General features: G+C 41.4%; 1 protein-coding gene across 2 annotated transcripts; it reads left to right on the forward strand.

The window, feature by feature from the left end:
* Nucleotides 1-12,387: 12,387 nt before the first annotated feature.
* LOC139344707 (vasodilator-stimulated phosphoprotein-like) lies at nt 12,388-21,507 on the forward strand. Of its 2 annotated transcripts, XM_070983056.1 has the most exons (13): nt 12,388-12,567; nt 14,348-14,519; nt 15,105-15,285; nt 15,738-15,786; nt 16,187-16,556; nt 16,741-16,838; nt 16,927-16,975; nt 17,105-17,147; nt 17,490-17,532; nt 17,707-17,790; nt 20,447-20,513; nt 20,737-20,794; nt 20,916-21,507. In XM_070983056.1, the coding sequence occupies exons 1-13, from the start codon at nt 12,563-12,565 to the stop codon at nt 20,963-20,965; spliced, it is 1,269 nt and encodes a 422-aa protein (XP_070839157.1). In that variant the 5' UTR covers nt 12,388-12,562; the 3' UTR covers nt 20,966-21,507. The 2 variants fall into 2 exon arrangements, with proteins under 2 accessions (XP_070839157.1, XP_070839158.1); XM_070983057.1 differs by lacking the exon at nt 12,388-12,567 and having other exon boundaries at nt 14,355-14,519; nt 16,927-16,960; nt 20,916-21,096.
* Nucleotides 21,508-24,248: the final 2,741 nt, after the last annotated feature.

Here is a 24,248-nt window from a genome sequence, read left to right on the forward strand (position 1 = left end):
CCAGCCCACATCAACTGATTCTGATTCTCTGCTTTGCACTCTTTGTAGTTGAACAGTGAATGTTTATTGACTGAAGTATTATCAATCCTTAATCAGTATTGCTGAAGTTAAATAAACTCTGTTATCCCTTTCAGAAGCTGTCTGTGACTATGGGTTCTATTTTCAACTCCACCGCCAGCGCAGCGCAGGCACGGTGCAAAGTCAGGTCCGCTGCGCCGATGGGGCGTGGCACCGCAGACTTTGGTATTTTTGTGCACTGCGCCGCCGGGGCATCTCCTCCCCCTTCTCATCTCAGTGCCACCCAGCGGCGCAACTCGGAAAGAGGGAGGGGAGAAGGCGTGGAGTGGGTTTGACACAGCCGAGTCAAATTTTCACCAATCACAGCAGCTCCTCGCCTCACCTTTAAGAACGCCGCTGGCCAGACGCATGGCAAGTTTCATGGATGACTGAGACCCCACAGGAAAGTGTCCGACGCGCAAACTTCTCCCAGGAGGAGACTGACGTCACTCATATCTCATGATATCCATTTGTATTACTTTGCACACCCCTTTGTATATACTGTTTATTTTTTCTCAGTATATTGTTTTATATTGTGTTCTATATTTTGTGGTATATTTTGTTTATATAAATATTCTTAATATAAATATTTAGTTTTTATATTTGCTTTTTATATATATAGTTCTCTCTCTTTTCTTTATTTTCTAATTTTATTCTAATTCTGTTCTTGTAAAGAGCACTGCAACAAAAACAATTTCCCCTCTGGGATAAATAAAGGATTTCTGATTCTGATTCTGATATGAGGTCCTTAGATGGTAAATCCTCAGCCTCCTCCTCATCCTCCTCAAAGCAATGATGTACTCCATCTTTGTAGATCTCTCTCTGTCTCTCGAGTGCTCTGAGACAGATGCAGTATATATGCTCTGTAGGATGCCACGGCTGTTTCTGGTTGGCACAGCGACGTTAATTGATTTGTTTGCATCCCTTTTTCACCTGTGTACATTCGGTCAGGGTGAGTGACCATTACGCGTGCCGAATGCACTTGCGATGTGGTCAGATGAGATACGGATCAAAATATATAAATTTAGGTCTGACTGTATGTGCTGACTCAGATAGTTGCATTGAATCGTGGCTGTTGCTAATTATTGATCGCAGTGAAATGCCAGACACTGTGGAAACCTGCCTGTGAGGTATTGGTGACATTAATGCACGACTCCGCTGGTTATCGAAAATCCACTTGCCCAGCAGTGAGCTGCTGGCGCACAGAGTTGACCAGGTCTGGGGTGGCGAGCTTTCAGCACACTTTTACGCCGCCGGCGCAGACCAAAATGGTTGAAAATACCAAGTGCGCTGTGCACCTGCCTGCACTGCTAGAAAATACCACTGCGCCAGCAGCGCAGCTTGTGTCGTGCCAGCGGCGGAGGCGAAAGTAGAGCCCTAACTGTGATATTTGCTATTAACCAAACCGCTCCTACCAGTTCCCAACAACACCTGTTACCAGTGTACCTGTCTTCCTGTGGAATGTTCCAAACAGCTGTTTTTGTTCCACAACTTTCTGTTAGGACCTGGCAGGGTGTCTCTCCCTTTTGTTTCATTTTCCCCTGTTTTCCCCAGTGTGTTTTGTCTGTCTGTCTCCCCCTGTCTGTCCAGGACCATGCAGTAAGGCTGCGCCTGTCAGTCAAGCTCCACCTGCCTGCCTCCTCTCACACCTGCAGATCATCAGCTCATCACCACCTAATCAGCTGCTGCATATAACCCAGGCTTTTTCCCTCCAGTACTCGTCAGATCGTCTGCTTACCTCTGTGGTATTCAGTCCTTCCTCTGCCAGTCGACTGATCCCCTGTGTCTGTCCGGTCCATTCTGACCTGTGTTTTTGTCTGCCCTCTTCCAGGAGCCTTTGCCCTGTGGATAAGCCCTCAGCCCAGCCCAGCCTCGGTCGTGAGAGGAGTTGGAGTTGCTAGCAGAGTGTTTTTTGTGCTCTCGCCTTTAGTTCTTTCCCGTTTTTGTGGACACCTTTAGTTGATCTGTGCAGAGTGTTTGTTTGCTCTCGCCTTAGTTTTTTCCCGTTTTGGAGGACACCTTTAGTTGGACTTTGCAGAGTGTTTTTGTGCTCTCGCTTTTTGTTTACCCGTTTTTGTGGACACTTCTGGTTAATAAACCTTCTGTTGAATTTTACCAGCCTTAGTTCTGTGTTCTCTCTCAGCCATCCCTGTCAGTTCACCTTCATCTTGTCTCTGCGTGTGTACTCACAAAACTTTCCCAGTTTTTTGTTGCTTTTGTCCCAACTTGTTTGAAACATGCTGCTGCATCAAATTCAGAATAAACATATTATTAAAGTTGATGAGATAAAACATTAAGGTTGAGTATATGTCTGTTACGACCCCCTAAAAAGGCTCACCCAAGGAGGTCTAACATAATAAAAATGAGGAGGGTTTTTTTTTAGCAGCAGCAAAAAAATAAGTTTATTAATACAAATAAACCAATCCACCAAAAAAAAACCATCAACCTCAACCAAACAAAAAAACTGATGGGCCAGCCAAACTAAACAAAAGGGAAGGAAGGAGCTCCAGACCAACCCACATAGGGCCGTCGGATCCAGGATTCTTCCTCTACCCTACAAACATAACAACTAAACCCTCAAAGGAAATAAAGCCGCGAAAACAGGACTACTGGACCCATCAGAAAAAAACGAACTGAACACAACATATCAACACAACTGAAATCTGCTGCAGCTCCTGCTGCTTCCCAGGAAGGAGAGAGTGAGACAGGTCCCGCAGCGCCTTTTAAGACCTGCCCCCAATCAGGAACCCTCCGTCTCCACCTTAAAAGGGGCGGAGCAAAAGAAAAAGATTAGTCACCTTACAGCCCACCACCAGCAGGCTGAGGAGCGCATAACACCCCCACTGTAAGTTACTGGACAATGTGCCCTGTAAAAGAAAGACAAAGGTGAATACAAGGATGTTAGCTTTTGTAGACATTGTTCAGTAAACTGCCTATAGGCGCGACAAAGCGTCGGCCAGAACATTATCTTTGCCACGGACGTGTCGCACTTCCACGTTAAAGGCCTGCAGCCGTAAACTCCAACTCATCAACCGTCTGTTTTTATTTCGCATTCCATGCAAAAAGACGAGAGGGTTGTGGTCGGTGTAAATGACTACAGGAACACTGGACGAACCAACGTAAACTTCGAAGTGCTCCAAGGACAGAACTAGTGCCAGCGCTTCTTTTCTTCGATTGTGGAGTACCATTTCTGATGGCGGTCCAGCTTCTTCGAAAAATACGAAATTGGATGCTCTACCCCATCAGAACCCTCCTGCAACAGGACAGCGCCCACGCCGGTGTCACTCGCATCTACCGCCAATTTAAACAGCAGATCAAAGCGGGGTGCCGCCAGAACCGGGGCACTCAACAGCAAACTCTTAGTTTGTTCAAAAGCCAACTGACAGGCATCAGACCACTTGAAACTGACTTTCGGGCTCAGCAGATCAGTCAAAGGAGAGGCTACAGCAGAAAAATTGTTACAAAAGCCCCTATAATAGCCTACCATAGCCATGTAACTGTAACTGGAAACGTTATGATACTTTCCACCTTCGCCTGAACAGGACAAACCTGACCTCTCCCTACCACCTTACCAAGATAAGTTACAGTGGCTTGCCCGAACTCACACTTCGACAGGTTAACTGTCAAGTTAGCCTCCTTCAGACGGGCAAATACTGCCTGCAGATGATTCATATGTTCGACCCATGAATCCGAACAAACAACCAAATCGTCAAGATAGGCTTCAACGAAAGACAAACCAGATAACACTACATTTATCAACCGCTGGAACGTGGCTGGCGCATTACACATTCCAAAAGCCATAACAGTATACTGCAAGAAGTCATCTGGCGTAACAAACGCTGAGATCTCTTTAGCTCGCTCAGTCAGTGGGACCTGCCAGTACCCCTTTAACAAGTCCAACTTTGTAACAAACCTGGCACCCCCTACGCGATCCACACAATCCTCCATCCGCGGAAGAGGGTAGCTATCAGGTTTTGTCACGCCGTTAACTTTTCTGAAGTCGGTACAAAAGCGGTCTTCACCGTTAGCTTTATCCGCCAGCAAACATGGGGAACTCCATGCACTGGAACTGGGCTCCGCTATACCGTGTTGCATCATGTAGTGTACCTGTTTTTTTAAACGACGGCGTTTGTCAGGATTGACACGATAAGGACGCTGCTTAATCGGCAGCGAATCCCCAACATCAATATCGTGCATCAAGACATTAGTCCGAGAAGGAACATCAGAAAACAAGACTCTGTTAGACTCCACTAAAGCAACCAAGTCTGCCCGCTGCGGCTCAGGAAGATGGGCAAAATGAGTGGCAAGATTCTCTAGAATAACAGAGTTTGGCAGCTTCCCATGCGTGAGAGCCACAGACAGCGGACTGTCATCTGTTTCAGGACTAGACAGCGCCCCCGGGGACCTGTCTGTCACCAGACTGACGCGCGGCGCAGTGACTTCAGCACCAGACAGCGACACCGAGTTCAGAGTTGTTTTACCTGTCTCAGACCTGAGCTCTTTAACCTGGCACGACGTGTCCCTGTCACAGTAGGATTTTAACATATTAACATGACAGAGACGCGTCCTACAATGGCGATCAGGAGTGGCTACCAGGTAATCTCTGTCACCCACCTTCTCCTTAATCAGGTAAGGCCCACTATAACGTGCCTGCAAACTACATCCAGGAATGGGCAACAACACCAAGACTTTATCACCGGGCTTGAACACTCTGTTTCTAGCATGGACATCAAACCATGATTTCATTCGAGCCTGGGCTGTCGTCGGGTTATCCCTGGCTATCTCACAAGCCCTGCGTAGTTTGCATCTGAAGTCACATACGTACAGATTTTTTTCCGTCCGTTCAAACAGCCACTGCTCCCTCAGCTCTTTCAACGGACCGCGAACCGTATGAGCAAAAACCAGCTCCGACGGACTGAAGCCCAAAGACTCCTGAACGACTTCCCGAATAGCAAACATTTGTAAGTGCACCCCATCATCCCAGTCCTTCTCAAATTCCAGACAGTATGTGCGCAACATCATTTTTAGCGTTTGGTGGAAGCGCTCCAGTGCACCCTGACTTTCAGGATGGTATGCACTGGAGTAACAATGTTTAATATTCAACTGCTTCAACACCTGGGCAAACACATGAGACATAAAGTTTGTCCCCTGGTCCGTCTGCACAACTTTGAATGAAAAAAACTTAGTCAAAGCTTTTACCACCACAGGGGTTGTAATTTTTCGCAGGGGAAATACTTCTGGAAATCGGGTGGACGTACACATTACCGTCAAAAGGAACTTATTGCCAGACTTCGTTCTTGGAAGCGGACCCACGCAGTCCACTAGGACACGTTCAAAAGGTTCACCTACAACCGGAATTGGATAAAGCGGAGCAGGAGGTATGATTTGGTTAGGCTTCCCAGCTACCTGGCAAACATGACAAGATTTACAATGGCGGACAACATCTTTCTTTAACCCCGGCCAGAAAAAATGACGCAATATGCGAGCATAGGTTTTCCTAACGCCTAGGTGTCCAGCTAAAGGACTGTCATGTGCCAAACTCAAAATCTCCTTCTGATATGGAATAGGAACAAAAATCTGGGTCACACTACTCCAGTCATCCTCAGCAGATGAATTCAACAGCGTCCATTTCATAAGTACTCCATCCTGCATAAAATAACCTGTAGACAAAACCTCAACCTGGTCACCGGCTACTACAGCGTCAAAGAGAGGAGAGAGAGAAGTGTCTTTTCGCTGCTCAGCCGCCAGCTGATCTCTAGATAGAGACACAGATTTACTACCAGGAAAAGTGTCAAGCTTATCCGAGCTCTCCCACGGAACATGCAACACTTTCTCATTGGGCTCACACAGAAAGGTGTCACTCAAGTCAACGTCTTCCCTCTTACTCATAGACCGAGTAACAGCGCAACTGGCCAGAGCACTGGGACACTTTTGAGGCTTCTCAACTGGAGACTGCTGGACATGAACTAAAGTCACCCCAGGTGTGACTAGCACCTTTCCGCCAGCCAAATCATTCCCCAGCAAAAACGAGATTCCCTCAATTGGAAGACTAGGACACACGCCCACAGATACTACACCCGACACAAGAGCTGAATCGATAAAGAGTTTATGTAAAGGTACCATTATGTCCCCACTCGTGCCAAAACCAGACACTGGAACCTTCGAACCCACAGCAGATGTGTCACTAAACGGCAAGACCCCCTCCAAAATCAAAGACTGCGAAGCAGCACTGTCCCGCAACATTTTCACTGGGATCTTCACGTCACCGTCATTCAAACAGACCACGCCGTCCATAAGAAATGGCACAAAATATGACAGGTCGGTTGACTCAGATCTCACAGGTTGATTCACCTCCTCAAGCGTTTTAACCACTGCCACTGGTTTCGCATCCCGCTTCTTCAACACTGGACAACCCGCAACAATATGCCCTCTCCGTTTGCAGTAGAAGCACGTCACATTGTCTTTCGTATTCAAATCCTGCTTCACAGGCTTAACTTCACTCTCAGGCGAGTTTGGACTCCTAACGCTCTCAGACGCCACAGCTATGCCCCTGACACTCTCCACATTACCATTAAGGCTCTCAAAGGGCTTAAAATGACTGAAAGTGCGATCTCCAAACATCGATTTATGAGTGAGGACATAATCATCAACTAGGATAGCGGCTTTACTTACATCCGAAACTTTATTTTCATTTAAATAAGTTACCACTTTATCCGGAAGGGAGGATTTAAAGTCCTCCATCAAAATCAATTGCTTCAGTTTCTCAAAATCCGTCACTCCAGTAGATGAACACCAACGATCAAAAAGAGCCTCTTTTTCTCGGGCAAACTCAATATAAGTTTGATGCCCTTGTTTTCTTAATTTTCGAAACTTTTGACGGTAAGCTTCCGGTACTAACTCGTATGCGCTGAGGATCGCAGCTTTCACCTTATCGAAGTCTAAGCTGTCTTCAGCTGGAATAGAGGCGTAAACTTTCTGAGCTTTCCCACTCAACACACATTGTAGCAGTAAACTCCACGCGGATTTCGGCCACTTCAAGGCAGACGCTACCCGTTCGAAAACGGCAAAGTATTTGTCCACATCTTTCTCAGTGAAAGGAGGAACTAAGCGGATGTTTTTGCCTACATCAAACTCGTTGGAATGAACAGCACCCGGCGAGACAAAGCCAAGCTCTAACTTGTGCAAACAAACCTGCTGCTCAAGCCTCTTCATTTCTAGATCGTTTAAATATTTGAGTTCTTTATCTTTTAGTGACAGACGCTGCAACTCAAGTTCGAGTTCTTTAAGTTTTATTACCTCGTCAAAAGATTTATTTGATCGCTCAGGTGACTTCGGCGTACTTTCCAACTGCTGTAAAATACCCTTATCCACTAAAGCCGTATACAGCCCCGCCTTCATCTCTTGCTTTTTCATCTGTTTAGACAGAGGTACGTCATAGTGATCAGCAAGTAACAGCAGGTTATCTTTGGTACACCGGTGAAACAACTCCAGAGTAGGAGATTCAACAAAATCTTCCAGTTTAAACTCCATTGTAAGACACTGGAACCCCAACTCACAAATGCAGCCACAATTATCCCAACACTATGCCTCCACAGAGCCCCAAAAACTGTCCACAAGTCACCCAAACTATTCTATGGGCAACGCAGCACAAATGGCTCATAGGGCATAGAGCACCAAGGCATTCAGATTAACCAGGCCTACTGCCACTAAGCCACAAAAAAATCTGAATTCCACAAACCAACCTGAAAACCATAAGTATTCAGCTTGGGACGAGCCCCCAAATTGTGTTACGAGCCCCTAAAAAGGCTCACCCAAGGAGGTCTAACATAATAAAAATGAGGAGGGGTTTTTTTTAGCAGCAGCAAAAAAATAAGTTTATTAATACAAATAAACCAATCCACCAAAAAAAACCATCAACCTCAACCAAACAAAAAAACTGATGGGCCAGCCAAACTAAACAAAAGGGAAGGAAGGAGCTCCAGACCAACCTACATAGGGCCGTCGGATCCAGGATCCTTCCTCTACCCTACAAACATAACAACTAAACCCTCAAAGGAAATAAAGCCGCAAAAACAGGACTACTGGACCCATCAGGAAAAAACGAACTGAACACAACATATCAACACAACTGAAATCTGCTGCAGCTCCTGCTGCTTCCCAGGAAGGAGAGAGAGTGAGACAGGTCCCGCAGCCTTTTAAGACCTGCCCCCAATCAGGAACCCTCCGTCTCCACCTTAAAAGGGGCGGAGCAAAAGAAAAAGATTAGTCACCTTACAGCCCACCACCAGCAGGCTGAGGAGCGCATAACAATGTCAAAAGGAGTTATCAAAGTATCACATTCTGTTTTATTGATGCTTTACACAGCTTCCCAACTTTTTTGTAATAGGAGTTGTATGGCTGTTTCCAGTGAGCTGTAATTGTAAGGCAAATTGTGAAGAGGTTGAAAAGGATGTAAACACAACTCCAAACCCCAAAACATCTCCCTTCATCAATATTACACATTTGGAAGTATTTCCATGAAGAAAAGCACTTCATGCCTTAAAATGACTTAGATGTAACTCTACACCTTTGTCTTCATTTTGTATGCGTAAATGTAAATAGTCCCCTTCTTTATCTCCACCCACCCCTCCGCCAATATCCTCCTGCGTGAGCAAATACACACACCTCTGTTTTCTGTTTTGCTAGCTACTGTAGGCTACACAGTGGCAACCAGTAATATAGGATTAGTTCAACCATACATGTTCCATCCATCCATTGTCTATATCCCTTTCGAGGTTGCGGGGTGGCTGGAGCCTATCCCAGCTGTCATTGGGCGTAACCGGTCGCCAGCCAATTGCAGGGCAACATACAAAGACATACAACCATTCAGGCTGACACTCACACCTAAGGACAATTTAGAGTCACCAATTAACCTAATGAGCATGTTTTTGGTCTGTGGGAGGAAGCCGGAGTGCCCGAAGAGAACCCACACATGCACAGGAAGAACATGCAAACTTCACACAGAAAGACCTCCCACCCAACCCAGGGATCGAACCGGCGACCTTCTTGCTGTAAGGCACGCTCACTACCTGCTGCGCACCATGCCGCCCTACCATACATGTAGAAACCAGAAAGAGATTCCAAAAAAAAATCCTGTGTCATGTGAAGTTTTCTGTCAGAAATGAATATAGCCTCCATCTAATTCAGCTGCTTTGCTATCTGACAAACTGTTTTCAGTAAAGTTGGCTGATTTTCTTTATAAAAACCCCTAAACCATATAAAGAATAAAAAAAAAAGGTCCTGTCAGCATTTGACATAAATCATCACATGGCACGCTAACAGTGGCTAACATTATCTAGCTCACTACAGATTTGTTGGGATGCAATCAATAAGTAAAACAATAGAAATCAATAAACCAGCATGCTACAGCATGTACTTGCTGTGTCCTCAGGAAAAATGGATGGAAGAGCATCATGCTTCAATACGTTTTTGTGTAAATCTTTCAAAACAGTGCTCTGGAAACTTTGCTCTAACAGAAATGTCTGTTATGGTTTTGAATGGTGTTATTTAGATTGCCTGCTTGGTCAGCCTAAGTACAACAATTCTGCCCAACAGTAGCAACACCCTCAGCAATCACCTTCAGAAGAACTCTGTAACCACACATAGACCGCCCGTTATATAAGGGTGTCTGCTCATCTAATTGGCTGGCACATACCATTTACAGAGAGCAACACAGATATCTATACGTATAAATACAATAAATATTTACATAAACCCATCACCAGAAACATGCACCAGTCATCATAAATATTTACACTTAATAAATACCAAAATATCTTACATAAATAAATACATTTAAACAATGCAGCCAAACTCCCCTCTACCCACTTCCCATTTGCTGTTAGCCTCTCAGAACTGATAAAAAAGGTGGGCGAGCCCCTGTGGAATTCATTTACCTGAAGAGAAGCAGAACAGGCAGATGTAAGTTTGAGCATCGCACCAGCTGCTTCCAATTTACCATTACAATTAGCTGTAGTTTGAATCTCACTTAAACATTTCAACATTCTTGAGTCAAACATTACTGTGCCTTATTTCCTCTTTCACAGGGGAACGATGAGGTGGACCAGCCCTGTGTCACCACTGTGCACATGTGACACAAGCCAAATGCAATGTCACACAAATAAACGTCTGCTAAAAAAATCCCTTGTCTCTCTTGCGCTCATATGTACTGTATATGCCGATCACATTAACATGGTTGCTGGTGAAATATACTGTTACTGGACATTAAGTAACAGCAACTCACTGTTACACTTGGCTTGCAAATTACCAATACATGGCTATACCTGGCTTCTCTGATACCCCTTGTTTCACTGTAGCCCACCCCACAAGATGATGGGATTGGTTACTTATATGTTACACATGAAACCCTGGCTGTTGGAATCTGTATAACTGAGACTATCACTGGCACACTACTGTTCCAAGGTGGAAATGCTCAGCCATGGAGTTGACTTATTTTGCTCATGATATGTCTTGTAGTATCTAAAAACACCATATGAATGCATTAAGAAGGTTAAAACTTTGATTTTCGTTGGTGGCGTTTTTATGGAAACAACCAAAAATTTTTATTTTTATTTATTTATTTATTTTTTACACTACTACTTCCAGTAATGCTCTATTACAGTGACATTTTGGAAAGTGGGCTTGTGCTGTCTTACCAAGAGTTGGATGGATGGGTATCAATTTCATTTCTAAACATTTGGTATTTGGGTTCAGTTCATCCACTTGCCAGTTTTATTAAGACCTGCTAGTTATATGGCAGGTCACACAGTGGCAGGAAAGGAAAATCCACCAATATTAGACAATTTCACCATTTTTGTAGACACGTATGGGTCAACGTCCAAATGCAAACATTACCTGCTATGTAGTACAGCTAATGTCAAGCTGATGAGTCAACTGAAAATAACAGTGCCATGCCAAAATTTCATATCAAGTGTCAGTGATGACTTTGGGGGACTGACAAAAATTGTACACAATATAATGAAAAAATGAGTTAGCACATCCTTGAGTGGCCCCTGTATTGCTGACTGATATCTCTCTATGTATTTGTATTTATATTTATATATTTTCAGATTTTTCAAATTGCTGTTCTATCAGTGGCTCTATGGCTCCAATTCTGGCTCAACTCAATAATGAGCTTTCACAGAGGTATACCATGCCCTTAAAACCAGTAGAAATATTTGCAGCAAAACCAGGAAATGGTAGTGATAAATTTGTTCACTTTTTTTTATAACTGCATAGTGTATGATGTATTATATTATATGTACTAATATCAAGTAATGCTACATACTGCTGCACATTCTGTCCAGTCTGGTATAGAGACATTTAGAGAATGAGGAAATACAGATTAATGGTGAGAGGTAAGAGGAAATGAACAACACTTAGATATGGTGAGAGAAGGCTGTCAGAAGGACACAGCTAGTGACAGGGTGACAGTTTCACACACACACATGCGCACACGCACAGACATACACACACACACAGCTTCTCAAATACACTAGCCCAAGAGGCCAAGTCTTTGTAAAATATACAATAATAATACCTGACAATCATACAAGGCAAGATGAAAATATTCAAATTTTATAAAAATGTGTTCCTTCTTTCTTTTGAGCTAACATTTATTGTGAGTTTTTTATTGAGTCCCTTAGAAGCAAAAATATTGAAGTTCACAGTTCTTCTTTCATTGCTACCACAGCTCTAGGAGGAAGTGCAGTGCTAGACACAGTGCCTGTTGCTACATTCATCAATCAATCATTAAGAGTGATCTATTTTAAGAGTTTGCCAGTTCCCTATTTCCGGGATGTCTCAGAATATTTTGATGTGGCTTCCATTATCCCTCTTCACTCCCCCTCACCAAAATACTGCAAAGTGTTGTTACGACATACTACTGTGACTGTAGTAATGCTGTTTGTTACTATTACTACTACACCTACATCCAGTTCTACTACAATTTTTAAGTTGATTTTGCAGTCTAAATAATTATGTGATGAGGACTAATGATCAGTGTACGAGTGTTGTGAATTTTGTTGTCCTTCACCCCCCAGTACACACACACACACTCACAAAGGAGAGATGTACAGCCAGGCATCCCTTGAACTAAAAACTATCCCCCTCCCCAAATAAACAGACCTGCATGAAAGAAAAGAGAAAGCAGACAGAAATCAGAGCTATTCAGGGAGACGGAAAAGGGGGAGGTGTGAAAATGTGAAATTTAAATGAGTAAGTAGAAGAGAACAGGAAGAGAGAAAAAAAAACCTGTCTAGGAAATGAAAATACAAAGGCAGAAGTGCAAGTGGCTGGTGTTAAACAATGTCATAAGAGTGATGGAGGTACGCAGGCAAGAATGACAGCAGGTTTGATTGAATAGACAACAAAGATACGAGTGAGACGGAGGAGAACGCCATTCAGGAGGAGGAGAAGAAGCAGACTGTTAAAAAGAACAAGTAAGACATTGGATTGTGACTGGAAAATGGGGTGAGTAATTTTCTGTTTCAGTGATCCTCTCAAAACTGTTTTTTTTCCCTCCTAAATCATTTTGAATGTCCTGAATGCATGGATAACTGACAAAATGCCTAACAATGTTTCCTATCAACTATATGTGACTTTGTGTAACAAGTTTGGTAGTTCTAACTACATTTCCTGCTGTACACAAGTGTATGGAGCTTACAGAAGGTGTTTTTACAGTTGTCATACAGAAAATGAACATATTAGAGGTGGAGTATCTGTATTTGCTGTTGACAGAGCATATTGTTAAAAGTTGAAAAAGATTTTAAGGCAAATCATTTGGAGAAATCAGCATATATCACTGACAGGTGACTAACTGTAGTCCATATTAGGCAAACTTGAGCACAGGAAGTGGTTGAAACATGAAAGGTTTCTTTGGCAGGAAGTAAAGATTTCCCACAGGCTACAGACTTTGCAACAAGCTGTAGAAAATAATTCACCATCACAATGCCTCACAGAAATAAGTCACCGCAATAGTGCTGCAAATGCATCTCTATTTTCTGTATCTTTATTTTTTCCTTAAAACATTCAAGCTATTATAGTACAAATTATACAATAGAGATACATGAAAGGCCTAGTTGCATATGAAACATCCTACACCAAATGTCTATGTACAACCCCAGAAAGACCTTTAATGATATAATCCACAAATAATTTATAATAATCATCTTTGTCTAGTTATTTTACAGCAGTTGAATGTAAGCACATTTACTGAAGATCTCTACTAAAGTACAATTAGGAGGTACTAGCCTTGAGTATTTGTATTTCATGCTACTTTATATTTGTACTTAAGGATACTTCAGAGAGAAATATTATACATTTTACATTGAAAATAAACTAAAATGTTGTTCCTTATATTAATATCAGTGACAACCATCATAATTTATCAGCATAATGAGTACTCTGACTTTTGATTTTTAAATTGTTTACAGACAATACTTTTAATATTCATTATTATTTTATTCATTGTGTATATTTGCTTTTAGTTAAGTAAAGGGTCTGAAAACTTCCTCTGATAAATCATGTCTAGTCTATGACAAGTACAGCACAATAGGGACATACCGTGTATCAATCCATATTTGATTGAGAAAGAGTTATCTTTTGAAAACAGTCAGTGCTGAACAGGGCTCTGAGTGGCATTTGTCAATATGAACACTGAACCCAACATTATTCAATGATGTTGGACACGTCCTTCTTGTGTGTTATGGGTCCAGTTCATCAGAAATACGATTGGTTAGCATGAGCAGTTTCAGCATCTACGCCTGAACAGACAAATAAAAGCTTTCCAAGTGTCTATTCAGACCAGTCTCCTGGGATTTATATCCATATTTTGTTTTGTTTTGTTTTGTTTTGTTTTGTTTTGTTTTGTTTTGTTTTGTTTTGTTTTGTTTTGTTTTGTTTTGTTTGCCTGACCTACTATGACCATATAATTATTTAAAAAGATGGAATTGGACACAAAGAATGGCCAGTATCAATGTTCTTGTTTGTGGTAGAGCTGATCTCTCCACCAGTTCATTTACAGTATACCATGGACAGATGACCATGAATCTCTACGGGATGTCCATTAAAGAAACACTCAGTGAAAACTAGAGACAAAATATGACTATTCATGGACTGCCTCTTTAAAGCCAGGTGTCCATATCTACACCATACAAATCTTACACTCTACAGTTCTTTAGTCGCTCTCGGTTTCCTTCCATTCTATGATCTTTTCTCATACTCTGCATCTCATCATCTCTCCCTCCAACAGTGAGTCCAGTATCTGCCAGGTGAGGGCGACAGTCATGATGTATGATGACACCAGCAAGCGATGGGTGCCAGCGGGATCCGACACTCCTTCTTTCAGCAGGGTCCAGATCTATCACAACCCCAAGACCAACACCTTCAGAGTGGTGGGCCGCAAAATGCAGGCCGACCAGCAGGTGAAAGACAAGTGTACACAGCCACCATGAACAGACATCACCTTCACACATAGTGCAGTCTCTCCGGTGGAAGGTCACACACACCAACCTGCATGAATATTTAATTTGCCTGTAATTCTCTTTTCTCAGAACACACTAGAATGAAAAACAGTGTAGTTTGGCAGTGTCGCTAAATCATCTGTACTTAGAGCAGATTTCAAGTTTAGTGAATTCTGACCACCAGAGACTCATTTTCGCTTGCACTCAAAGCTCAAAATTGTCATCTATTAAACTGTTGGATTCAAACTGGAGAAGTTTAGTCTCAGCTCTCTTTTGAGCTGATGATTTTCAGCTATTAGTCTGTGAAATACAATATGTCAGCAGCTCTCTAATATAAATAGTCACCCTCTGAACGTTTAAACAATTACTCATCACTGAGAAAGTCAGTCTGTCTGTCTCTGTCTCTGTCTCTCTGTGTTTCTGTCTCTTTTGTTTTACAGTCTAATGCAATTCAAGCATATATAAAGTCACAAATGTTAAAAAAAATTTGAATCACTATCATTTGGACTCACTTGCTTACTATCCTGTCCATCCTGTTCATACCAGGTGGTCATCAATTGTCCCATTGTCAAAGGGATGAAGTATAATCAAGCCACACCGAACTTCCACCAGTGGCGCGATCCCAAACAAGTGTGGGGGCTGAACTTTGGTAGTAAAGAGGATGCTGCTCTTTTTGCCAACTCCATGACACATGCATTAGAGGCGCTTAATGCACCAGTGGGCACAGGTAAAGACAGCAATGCAAGAGTGTACTGTATATAGTGACAGTGTCACGTCTAAAGCATAAATCCAAATCAAAGTCTGATCATGTCTTTTGAAGTGTACAGTAACTACTGATACAAATAATAAATGTAATTTTTTTGTCGTTATAGTATATTGAGAGTTGCAATCAATTAATTGTGTGTCAGCAGTTGTTTCCAATCAGTGAAAAATGTAAGTCATCCCAGTCATAACTGTAAAGTAAAATCAAACATACTTTCAGAAAATGATTTACATGAAATTTAATCCGCTTCAGATCACCTAATACAAAATATACTACAAATGTGTGTCACAATTTTTCAGGTGGGTTTTCTCTGGACACCAACACTTCTTGAATCTATTGCTTGCTATGAGTTTAAGTGGTATGGTTTCAAACGAGAACACTTGCTAATTACATTCAATGACAATGTTTTTGCTCAGGCCCAGCTCAGAATGAACCCTCTGCACAGGAGCTGGAACACAAGAGAAGGTACCATTCATTCTAAATGATATGAAGGCTGCAACTAATGTTTATTTCTGTCATTGATTGTTGTCTTGATTGATTTTTCAATACATTGTTGTACATTTTTGTACATTTTCAGAAAACAGTGAAAAATTCCACCATTTGCCAAAGCTCAAGCAGACATTCTCGGATTTTTTTTCAATGCAATGCAAATATGCAAATACTGATCACAAGACAATCTTGACATTTAAGAAGCTAGAACCTGTTGGGCTTTTATGCTTCATAACTGACTTAAATGGTTAATCAATTATTCAACCAATCCTTCCTGTCACTGTTACATGTTTGTCAGCTGTGGGAAAAAGCTGCAGGGTTTTCCCACGAACAGCAGAATATCGAAACTATGAATTATCTGTCTATTTCTGTCCAGACAAGAACGCCAGAGACAGGAGCAGCAGGAGAAGGAGCGCCTGGAGAGAGAGAGGCAAGCCTCTGCTGCTGCATCTGCCCCTCCTGCCCCTCCTGCTCCTCCTGCTGCTCCTGCTGCTCCTGCTGCTCCTGCTGCTCCTCCAACACCACCAGCTGGCACACCAGCACCCCCACCACCTCCAGGCCCACCGCCTTCCTCAGGAGGGTGCCCACCTGCACCTCCACCACCTCCTCCTGGGGGCATGATCCCATCTGCACCACCTCCACCCCCTGCTGAAGGAGGCAGAGGTGGTGGAGGAGGTGGAGGAGGTGGAGGGTCAAGTGATCTAGCTGCAGCTCTGGCGGGAGCCAAACTGCGTAAAACAGTCAAGGTAAAGTTCGTATCTCCTTTGTGTACTCCACCAACGCAATTACAACTGTGCATCCTTACCTCTACTCTACTCTATAAATAATGGATGATTTGATGTCCGTGTTCTCATAAATGACAGACTGACAAACTGACCAATAGACTGAATTCCTTTGAACATAGTGAATGGAGGTGTTTTTTGTGTCCAGGATGAGGGAGAAGCACCACCCCCCAAACCAGCACCCTCATCTGGTGGAGGTGGAGGAGGTGGTCTTATGGGAGAAATGAGTGCCATCCTTGCTAGGAGGTAAGTTATGAGTTTGAGACATATAAGACAGATATGTCTGTAATGAGCTGATATTAGGGAATGTCTATAATACAACTATTTCAAATAGGAGGAAAGCTGCTGATAATCCTGCTGCAAAAAAGGTAGAACCTCGCAATGTAAGTCTCATGCCAGTGATTGCATTATTATTGGATTTCTTCTCATTATTCTGTAACATTTGTAGATTGGCCATTAAGATTTATCATATGACTGGATGCTAACATTGGAATGTTTGTACATTACGACAGGAGGAGGAGGACTCCTCACCATCAAAATTCTCAGGGCCAAAAGGTAAGTAATGCTGTGAACTGTGATTCAGCTATGTAAATGAGTTTTCACTGTATTTGTAGCTTCTTATTGTCACACTATAGCACACAATACTGGGGAAAAAACATTTTCAAATTAATAAGAAAAGACAATGTGCTCTCGGTCAAACACCAAAACATTAGCTTAATTTTAGAATATCAAATGTTTAAAATTTCAGATTCACATCTTCATTCTTTACACCATAACATAGCACAGTATGAAGACCTGAAGTACATTTTATGCTAAAACATACAGAGACTAGTAAAAACATTTAAGTTGAATTTATGGCCATGTATTTCAATAATACATACAATGATATTTCACCAGAAATCAATGGGAAGCCCAAGGAAACTTCTGGCACCATGCCAAGGTAAGACCCTGATCCACAAAGCCTTCACAATCCACATGAGTGATCATGACATTGCAATATGTTCCACAGACGCCTGTCAGATTTGCTGCTAAATAACAATCTCTGAGCAATCTATCCAAATTTAAAAACCCACTCAGCATCTGCCTCAAGGGGTCTGCATGTTTTTCCGAACAGGTCCAAGTCCTTAACCAACAATCAAAGGGACTCCAGCTCCTCCACTTCTACCTCCTCTAACTCTGCCACTACCTCTGTGTCCAGGTATCAGTCCGCCCTCTGCCCTCACCTGACGCCAAGCTTCTCTCCTATCTTCTCAGTGCTCTCTGCTCTGCTCTGCTCTCTTTGCTGCCTGCAGTATGAGCCAGTGAAACGTGCTCTGTGCTGTTTTTGTCAGTGGTGTGTGGCTTGTAAATGACTCACTGCAACAAATAAAGCACTCAGCCTTTGGTAGTTTCTGTCTGATACCTTTATAATTATAGTAAGAGACTGAAACGTCTTTCTCAGCTACTGTGGTGACCTTCAGTCTTCTGTTTCAACATGTTACCATTTCGACATGTTGCCATGCATCTGCATACATTAGACTTCTTTCTTCAAGGAAAAAGCATGAAGTGGGTGAGTTTTCATGTAGTCTGAATGTCAGAGCAGTAATGAGTATTAGCATTGTCTTCTCAAGCAATACATTACTTAAATAATATCAGTCAATGCTTAACTTGCACCACGAACTCCAGTCAATGTGGCGGAATTGGGCACTTTAAAGGTATTTAATTATACCAGCTGAAGAAACTTTGCTCAACTGTCTTTATGCAGACTTGAGGAAGTGGCTGCCAATGTTGTGCAAGTTGCTGTAAATTAGTAATTACTTACTGCTAGCAGTTTAGCTCCCGAATATTAATCAAGCAAAGCTGTTTAGCTCTCTGCCATTGCTAATGAAGCAATGCAAGTCATTTCCCAGCTGTCCAGTATATCAAATGTACACCACACCATGTAAATCAAATGCTGATTATCACCTAGACTTACTTCCTGTTGCCAGTAGGTGGTGCAGTGAATTTTGACTCCGCAGTTCATCCTGTACATCATATCCCAAAAAACACAACCCTCCTGCCTAAAATGAGCCGACACACAACTGTGCTACAGAGGCAGTACTGATGTACGTTCACCTGCATGAACATGAGGTGCTTCTTTTCCTACTAAGAAATGGATTTTAAGGCCTGACAGGCTGGAATATGTGCAACCTGCACAAACACAATTATTCACAATGATCAAATGTAACAAATCACAAAAACAGAACGAGTGAAAGAAAATGTAAATTCTAAAAATAAATGATGACCACTCCCCAGTCTTATTACTACCTAGTATCACACTGTACTGCAGCTTGGAGAGCACCCTTCTGTGGCGATACATGATGTGTTGCTGAAAAAGCTAATTTTAGGAGTGCTGCTTAAAATACTAACTTTTTCTTATTAATTTCTGCCTTTGTGGCTTGTTAAAGTACTAAAGTTGTAAATTAAACGTTCAACGGATAATTTTCATGATACATAAAACTAGAAATCCAGTAAAATAGTCAACTTGTAAGTATCTCTTTAAGACATTGCTGACCACATAATGAGCTGGATCTGAGGTGGTTAACAACAACAAAAGAGCAATTTGAAAGAGGAGACTGCCTGTAACTTCCTGTTGCCAGTAGGTGGTGCTATGACCATGATTCAATATTGGCCTATAGATGTCTTCACGGCGGGACCCTTATCAACAAAGTGAAGTTTGGGGCAGATTTGACCATGTGCACTCAAATTACAATAACTTCCTGTTTCATGGCAAGACAGAAATTCAACACCACACCATGAACACACTGTTCAATGAAAACTCAGAAGCTTTACAGTTTAGCATTGCAGAGTCTTTCGATTGTCAATCTGGTTAAAGTACAGCTAAAACTCACAGAAATGAAGACTACATTCAAAATTGCTAATTTTCTGTTGGCATGAGATTAGCCTATCAGGCTTCATATATGCAAAGCATGTCATAAGGGGTGCTCTTGAGCCACACCTGAGACCCATATCGGATTTTATGAGTTTTTGATTATTCGAACCCCAGAAAAATGTGTTTTTGCAGCACAACCATAATAATCTCCACAAAAACAATAGTTTGTTTGCTCGTTGTCCAGCAGCACGTCTAAAACACTCACACAAACACGAATGCTTCATATTTTATTCCCCGGTTTGCTAAAAAAACCCAAATTTCATTTAGTTCTAATATTTGGGTATGCTGTAGAAATTTGGCAGTAAGATGTGTGTAATTTAGTTCAGTATGTTTTAAGTGTTTGATTTTGGCACTAGAGTGACAGCAGGTGAAATTAAAAAACATTCATTTTACCAACATAATGCACAAGCCATGAGTGAAGCAATGCAGTTCATCTCCAATCATCCATTATGTTTTGCATCCTTCATCCCTTTCCCACTTTTCCAACTTTCATACTGTCATTCAAACCTCATAATGTTCCACATCTTTCATACAAAATAAGTTTAATACAACTTTTAAATCCCAATCTTAATTAGACTCGCACTTCTCCATCTTCAGACTCATTCAGCTGCTTCTTTATACAAAGTAATTCAGTTTAACATGAGATTTGAAACAAACTTTGAAATATACCATATTTTTCAAACCATATTGATATTATTCATTTTAAAGGCAGCTTTTCAACATCCAGCATTCATAGTTTCTTCAGGAATGGCTTCTGTAGTTCTATTTACTGTTCTTGATCGCTGCTGTTCTGTTTCTCTCACTCTTCTAAGATTTTTTTAAGAAGTGCTTTTGTTGTTTCTGTTTGAAATTAATTGTGCTGCGTCTCCTGGCCAACTCTCTCTTGAAAAGACTTCCTTGAGTCTGTTTTGTCTCAGGGTAAACATGGATCTTTTTATTTTAGGACACAGGTGGTGAAAAAGAACTCAGATGGTGCAGTAAGTGATACTTACATGGAACAAATCAAGCAGGTTGGTTGCATGCGTTTCCCAATCCATTGTAATTCGCAAGCACTAGATAGTAATATCATCAAAAGTACAACAGACTGCATTTGCAAAGTAATAACTTTCTATCCAGAATGCCACTACGGTGTCATTTTACCACACAGAGCTTAAAGGCTGCTTACTGAGATACTGATTTTGATAGTGATGTAGGATTCATTCAGTAAGAAGACATGTATCTGTGTGTTTGAAGGAAATTATTGAAGAGGTGAAAAAAGAACTTCAAAAAGTGAAGGACGAGATTATCAAAGGTGAGTTCTAACCTGTACGCCGTCCGCTAGCATTATGTCAATTTACCTAGATGCTAGATTATAGAGCATTAATAGTCAAAGAATGATTTTGTGTTCATATATTTCTCTGTGTCTCTTCCAGCGCTGATCCAGGAGCTACAAAGTGCACAGCCAAAGGATGAAGACTCCTGAAAGACTAATGAACAGATGTGAATGTTTTATCATGCAATGCTCAGGCAATTTCCATCTTTTTCCCGTCATTTTTTTGTTTGTTTGTTTGTTTGTTTGTTTGTTTGTTTTTGTCAGTATATCTGTACCACAAAAAAGAGGGAACTAAAATTGAAATTTAGAGAGATATCTTGGCATGTGTTTGTAATGGAAACAGAGTGAAAACTTAAGCACTGCAAATACTCACAACACAACCAAACGCAGAAACGCACTACAAGTACCACAGACAACAACAATCTGTTTCACAGACACAAAAAAGTGATGACCGCAGCTGGAGGACGCTTGCTGTTGTGAGCATTTGCAGTCTGTTTCTGTATTTGGTCATGTTTTGAGTATTTACAGCTCATTTCTCTATTTGGTTATCTTGTGAGCATGAGTAGTGCGTTTGCAGCAACCGTGTTGTGAAATTGATGAAGCTGTTTTCTTAATTTGCTTGTGTTTTGTCTATTTGCAAGTGTTTTTTTAAACTGCAGTGTGTTGAGCTCTCTCGGCCACTGTGAATATCAATCTCTCTTGATTGTGTTATTTGAATATTGAAAAGATTTGTGGATGAAATTCCTTGTTACTTAAAGAGGAACCAGACAACTTTTCAACTCCCCCTAGTGTTTAGTGTTTGGGTTTTCTGTTTCCTCAGAGTGCAGCAAAGACTAACATCATTGTTTCGAAATCATAAGGCAAAATTCAAAGCAGCGTGTGATGCAAAAACAAAGAACACCCTTTCAGCTGCTGTGAAATATGGTGGTTGAAGCATCATGATGTGGATACACTTTTCATTCAGTGGGGTTATGACATGTAGTTAAAAGTGAACTAGAACGGAACAAAGCCAAGAAAGCCACAGCAATTGCATTCTGAGCAAACTTTTCATATGCAACACATCCTTCTTGGGTCTTGCAATGGTTATCATATTATATATGGCAGAATAAAGCAACGCTGACATTGTGCCAGGAAGGCTGAAAATAGAGGCCTCACCAGGTTGGGGATCAGTGGGTACCTGCCGGGTAACCCACAACCCACACCTAATGTGTAATCATCAGCCATGTGTTGAAATATGACTCAAACAAATTAGGGATATTGATTTGTCTAAAACTAGTTCAAGAAGTGTTTGTTTAACATGCCAACTGTAGCTTTACGGACAGTTCTGGCTTTGCTTGTCCCTCTAGGTTAGAGACAATTTGAAGACAGTGGGAAGAGTTAGAAAGAAAACTGAGCTCAGAGGAAAGAAACTGGCAATGACTGGTGGAATAGAAGCTTTGGTCAAAACAATGAAGAGTGTCAACACTCCACACAGAGATACAGGTAATTCCTCAGAAATCTGGTCTGGACTCTCTGAAACTCTATTCAATCGAGATCATAAGAAAAACTGTGGCTCATATGGACCAGGATTGAAATGGAGTGAGGGATTTGATTCGTAAATAACAGGAAAAGTATTCGAGATGAATGAAGCTCAGATATCGGAGAAAAATATTCTGATTGCGAAACTGAGAAATCATCAGTATGCTAGACAAAGCAGACTAAGGAAGACAGCCATGTACTCAAAACAGTGGGACAGATGACCTGCCTCTGAGCACGATTCACAGTCAAACCAGCATCAGATGAAGAGAAGCAACAGAAGATGTGTTTGCAGAGTGCAGTTGAAGTAGAGGATGTGGGGATTTTTCCTGACTCTTGTGTTTTTGTGCTCAGGTGCCTAATTCACATCTGTCTCCCTTCATGCCTTGCCCTGTCTGCATCTTCAGTGAGGATTGGATTCCAGAGCCAGCATATCAAAACCTTTCACAGCTGGAAAATTCATAGACCATATTCAAACATCAGTGCATGTTTGTACATTTGCTTCCTGCAGTGCAAAATTCAGACCAGCAGCAAACACAAGAGGAGTGAGAGTTGCAAGAGCTCTACGTAAAGGAGTAAGCCAACTCTTTGATAGTGAACTTAAAAAAAACACCCACTGCTAAAGTATTTTCAGGAAACATAACCAAAGTCAGGACAGAAATGTTCTTTAAGTGATTAGGTCAAAGGTTAGAAAAAGGAAAATAATGATGTTTTCAAAGACTCTCAAAAATTTAAAAGATTCATATCTCACTCATCAAATATCATGAAGGGAGATACGTCTTTGTTGTACTGCTTTGTATGCTGAAACAGACATAAGCATACTTGTGAACCACTGACCTTATACCAAGATGCTACAGGAAATGATGCATTCAAAGTCCCCTATCAGTCAAAATGACTCCTTTACAACTCTCTCGGTCTTCCTGGAGGTGGTCACAATGCCCCTCCCCTCCCAGTCTAGAAAATGCTGAAAAAAGGAACACTCTATACAACCAATCACATTCTAGCTAATGCAGTTATTCTGAAAACTGTCCCAGTACTCAAAACTCAGAGTACATCCATTTGGAACAGATTGCATCTGGGCACTACTCCAAAGTGTTCTTCTGTCATTTAACAGGGACAACACTGTCAGCGACTTGGAAACATCTTACGTTATTTGTTCAAATGAATGTTTACTGAATGAATGTTGCTTCATCCAACATTCCTTCCACTATATTTCCATTGCTTTCTGTGTGATTGTTGTCCCATAAGCTGCGTGCATTAAAATCTCCACACCATATTTCCATTTTATATACCGTCCCTGCCATTTCTTTGAAAATATCAATAATACAAATTCAATATCTTATCAACATTTCCGCCTTTAATCAGCAGCTGTGTTTCTTCCTTTATTTTTCTAAATGTGATGAGCGTGGAGCGAGTGCAAAAGCTAACTATGTCAGAATCATGGTTTTGAAATATCTTGTTTCATTGAACCAACATGTGTTGATTTCATTCATCAGAATTTTCTTTGAGTCATGCCCAACAAACATGAACTAATCATTAAATAAACATAAACACAATCAATTGATTTAATACAAATGTATTTCTTTGATTCTTTTAGTGCAAGAAGTTACACAAATTAATCTGTCCTATGTTAGAGAGCTATAGGTTGTACAATTTGATACCAGTCCCAAACTGTATATAGCTCTTTATGCATGTTTCCTGAATGAAATTTTACCATAAAGCAAAGTTTAAAAAGGGTTACACCTTCAGTTGTGGTTCATTATACCGATTAAAAGAAATGTGCCTCATCCTACACCTATAGGTTCAACTGAAAGATAATCATGGCCTACAGCATGTAGTATGTCTGCACAGCGATCACATTTTGAGATGAATTTGTGCCGTCTTGCCTGTAGGTGGAGATATGTGTCCAGAAATCAGA

This window comes from Chaetodon trifascialis, chromosome 16 (assembly GCF_039877785.1).
Source record: "Chaetodon trifascialis isolate fChaTrf1 chromosome 16, fChaTrf1.hap1, whole genome shotgun sequence".
NCBI lineage: Eukaryota > Metazoa > Chordata > Actinopteri > Chaetodontiformes > Chaetodontidae > Chaetodon > Chaetodon trifascialis.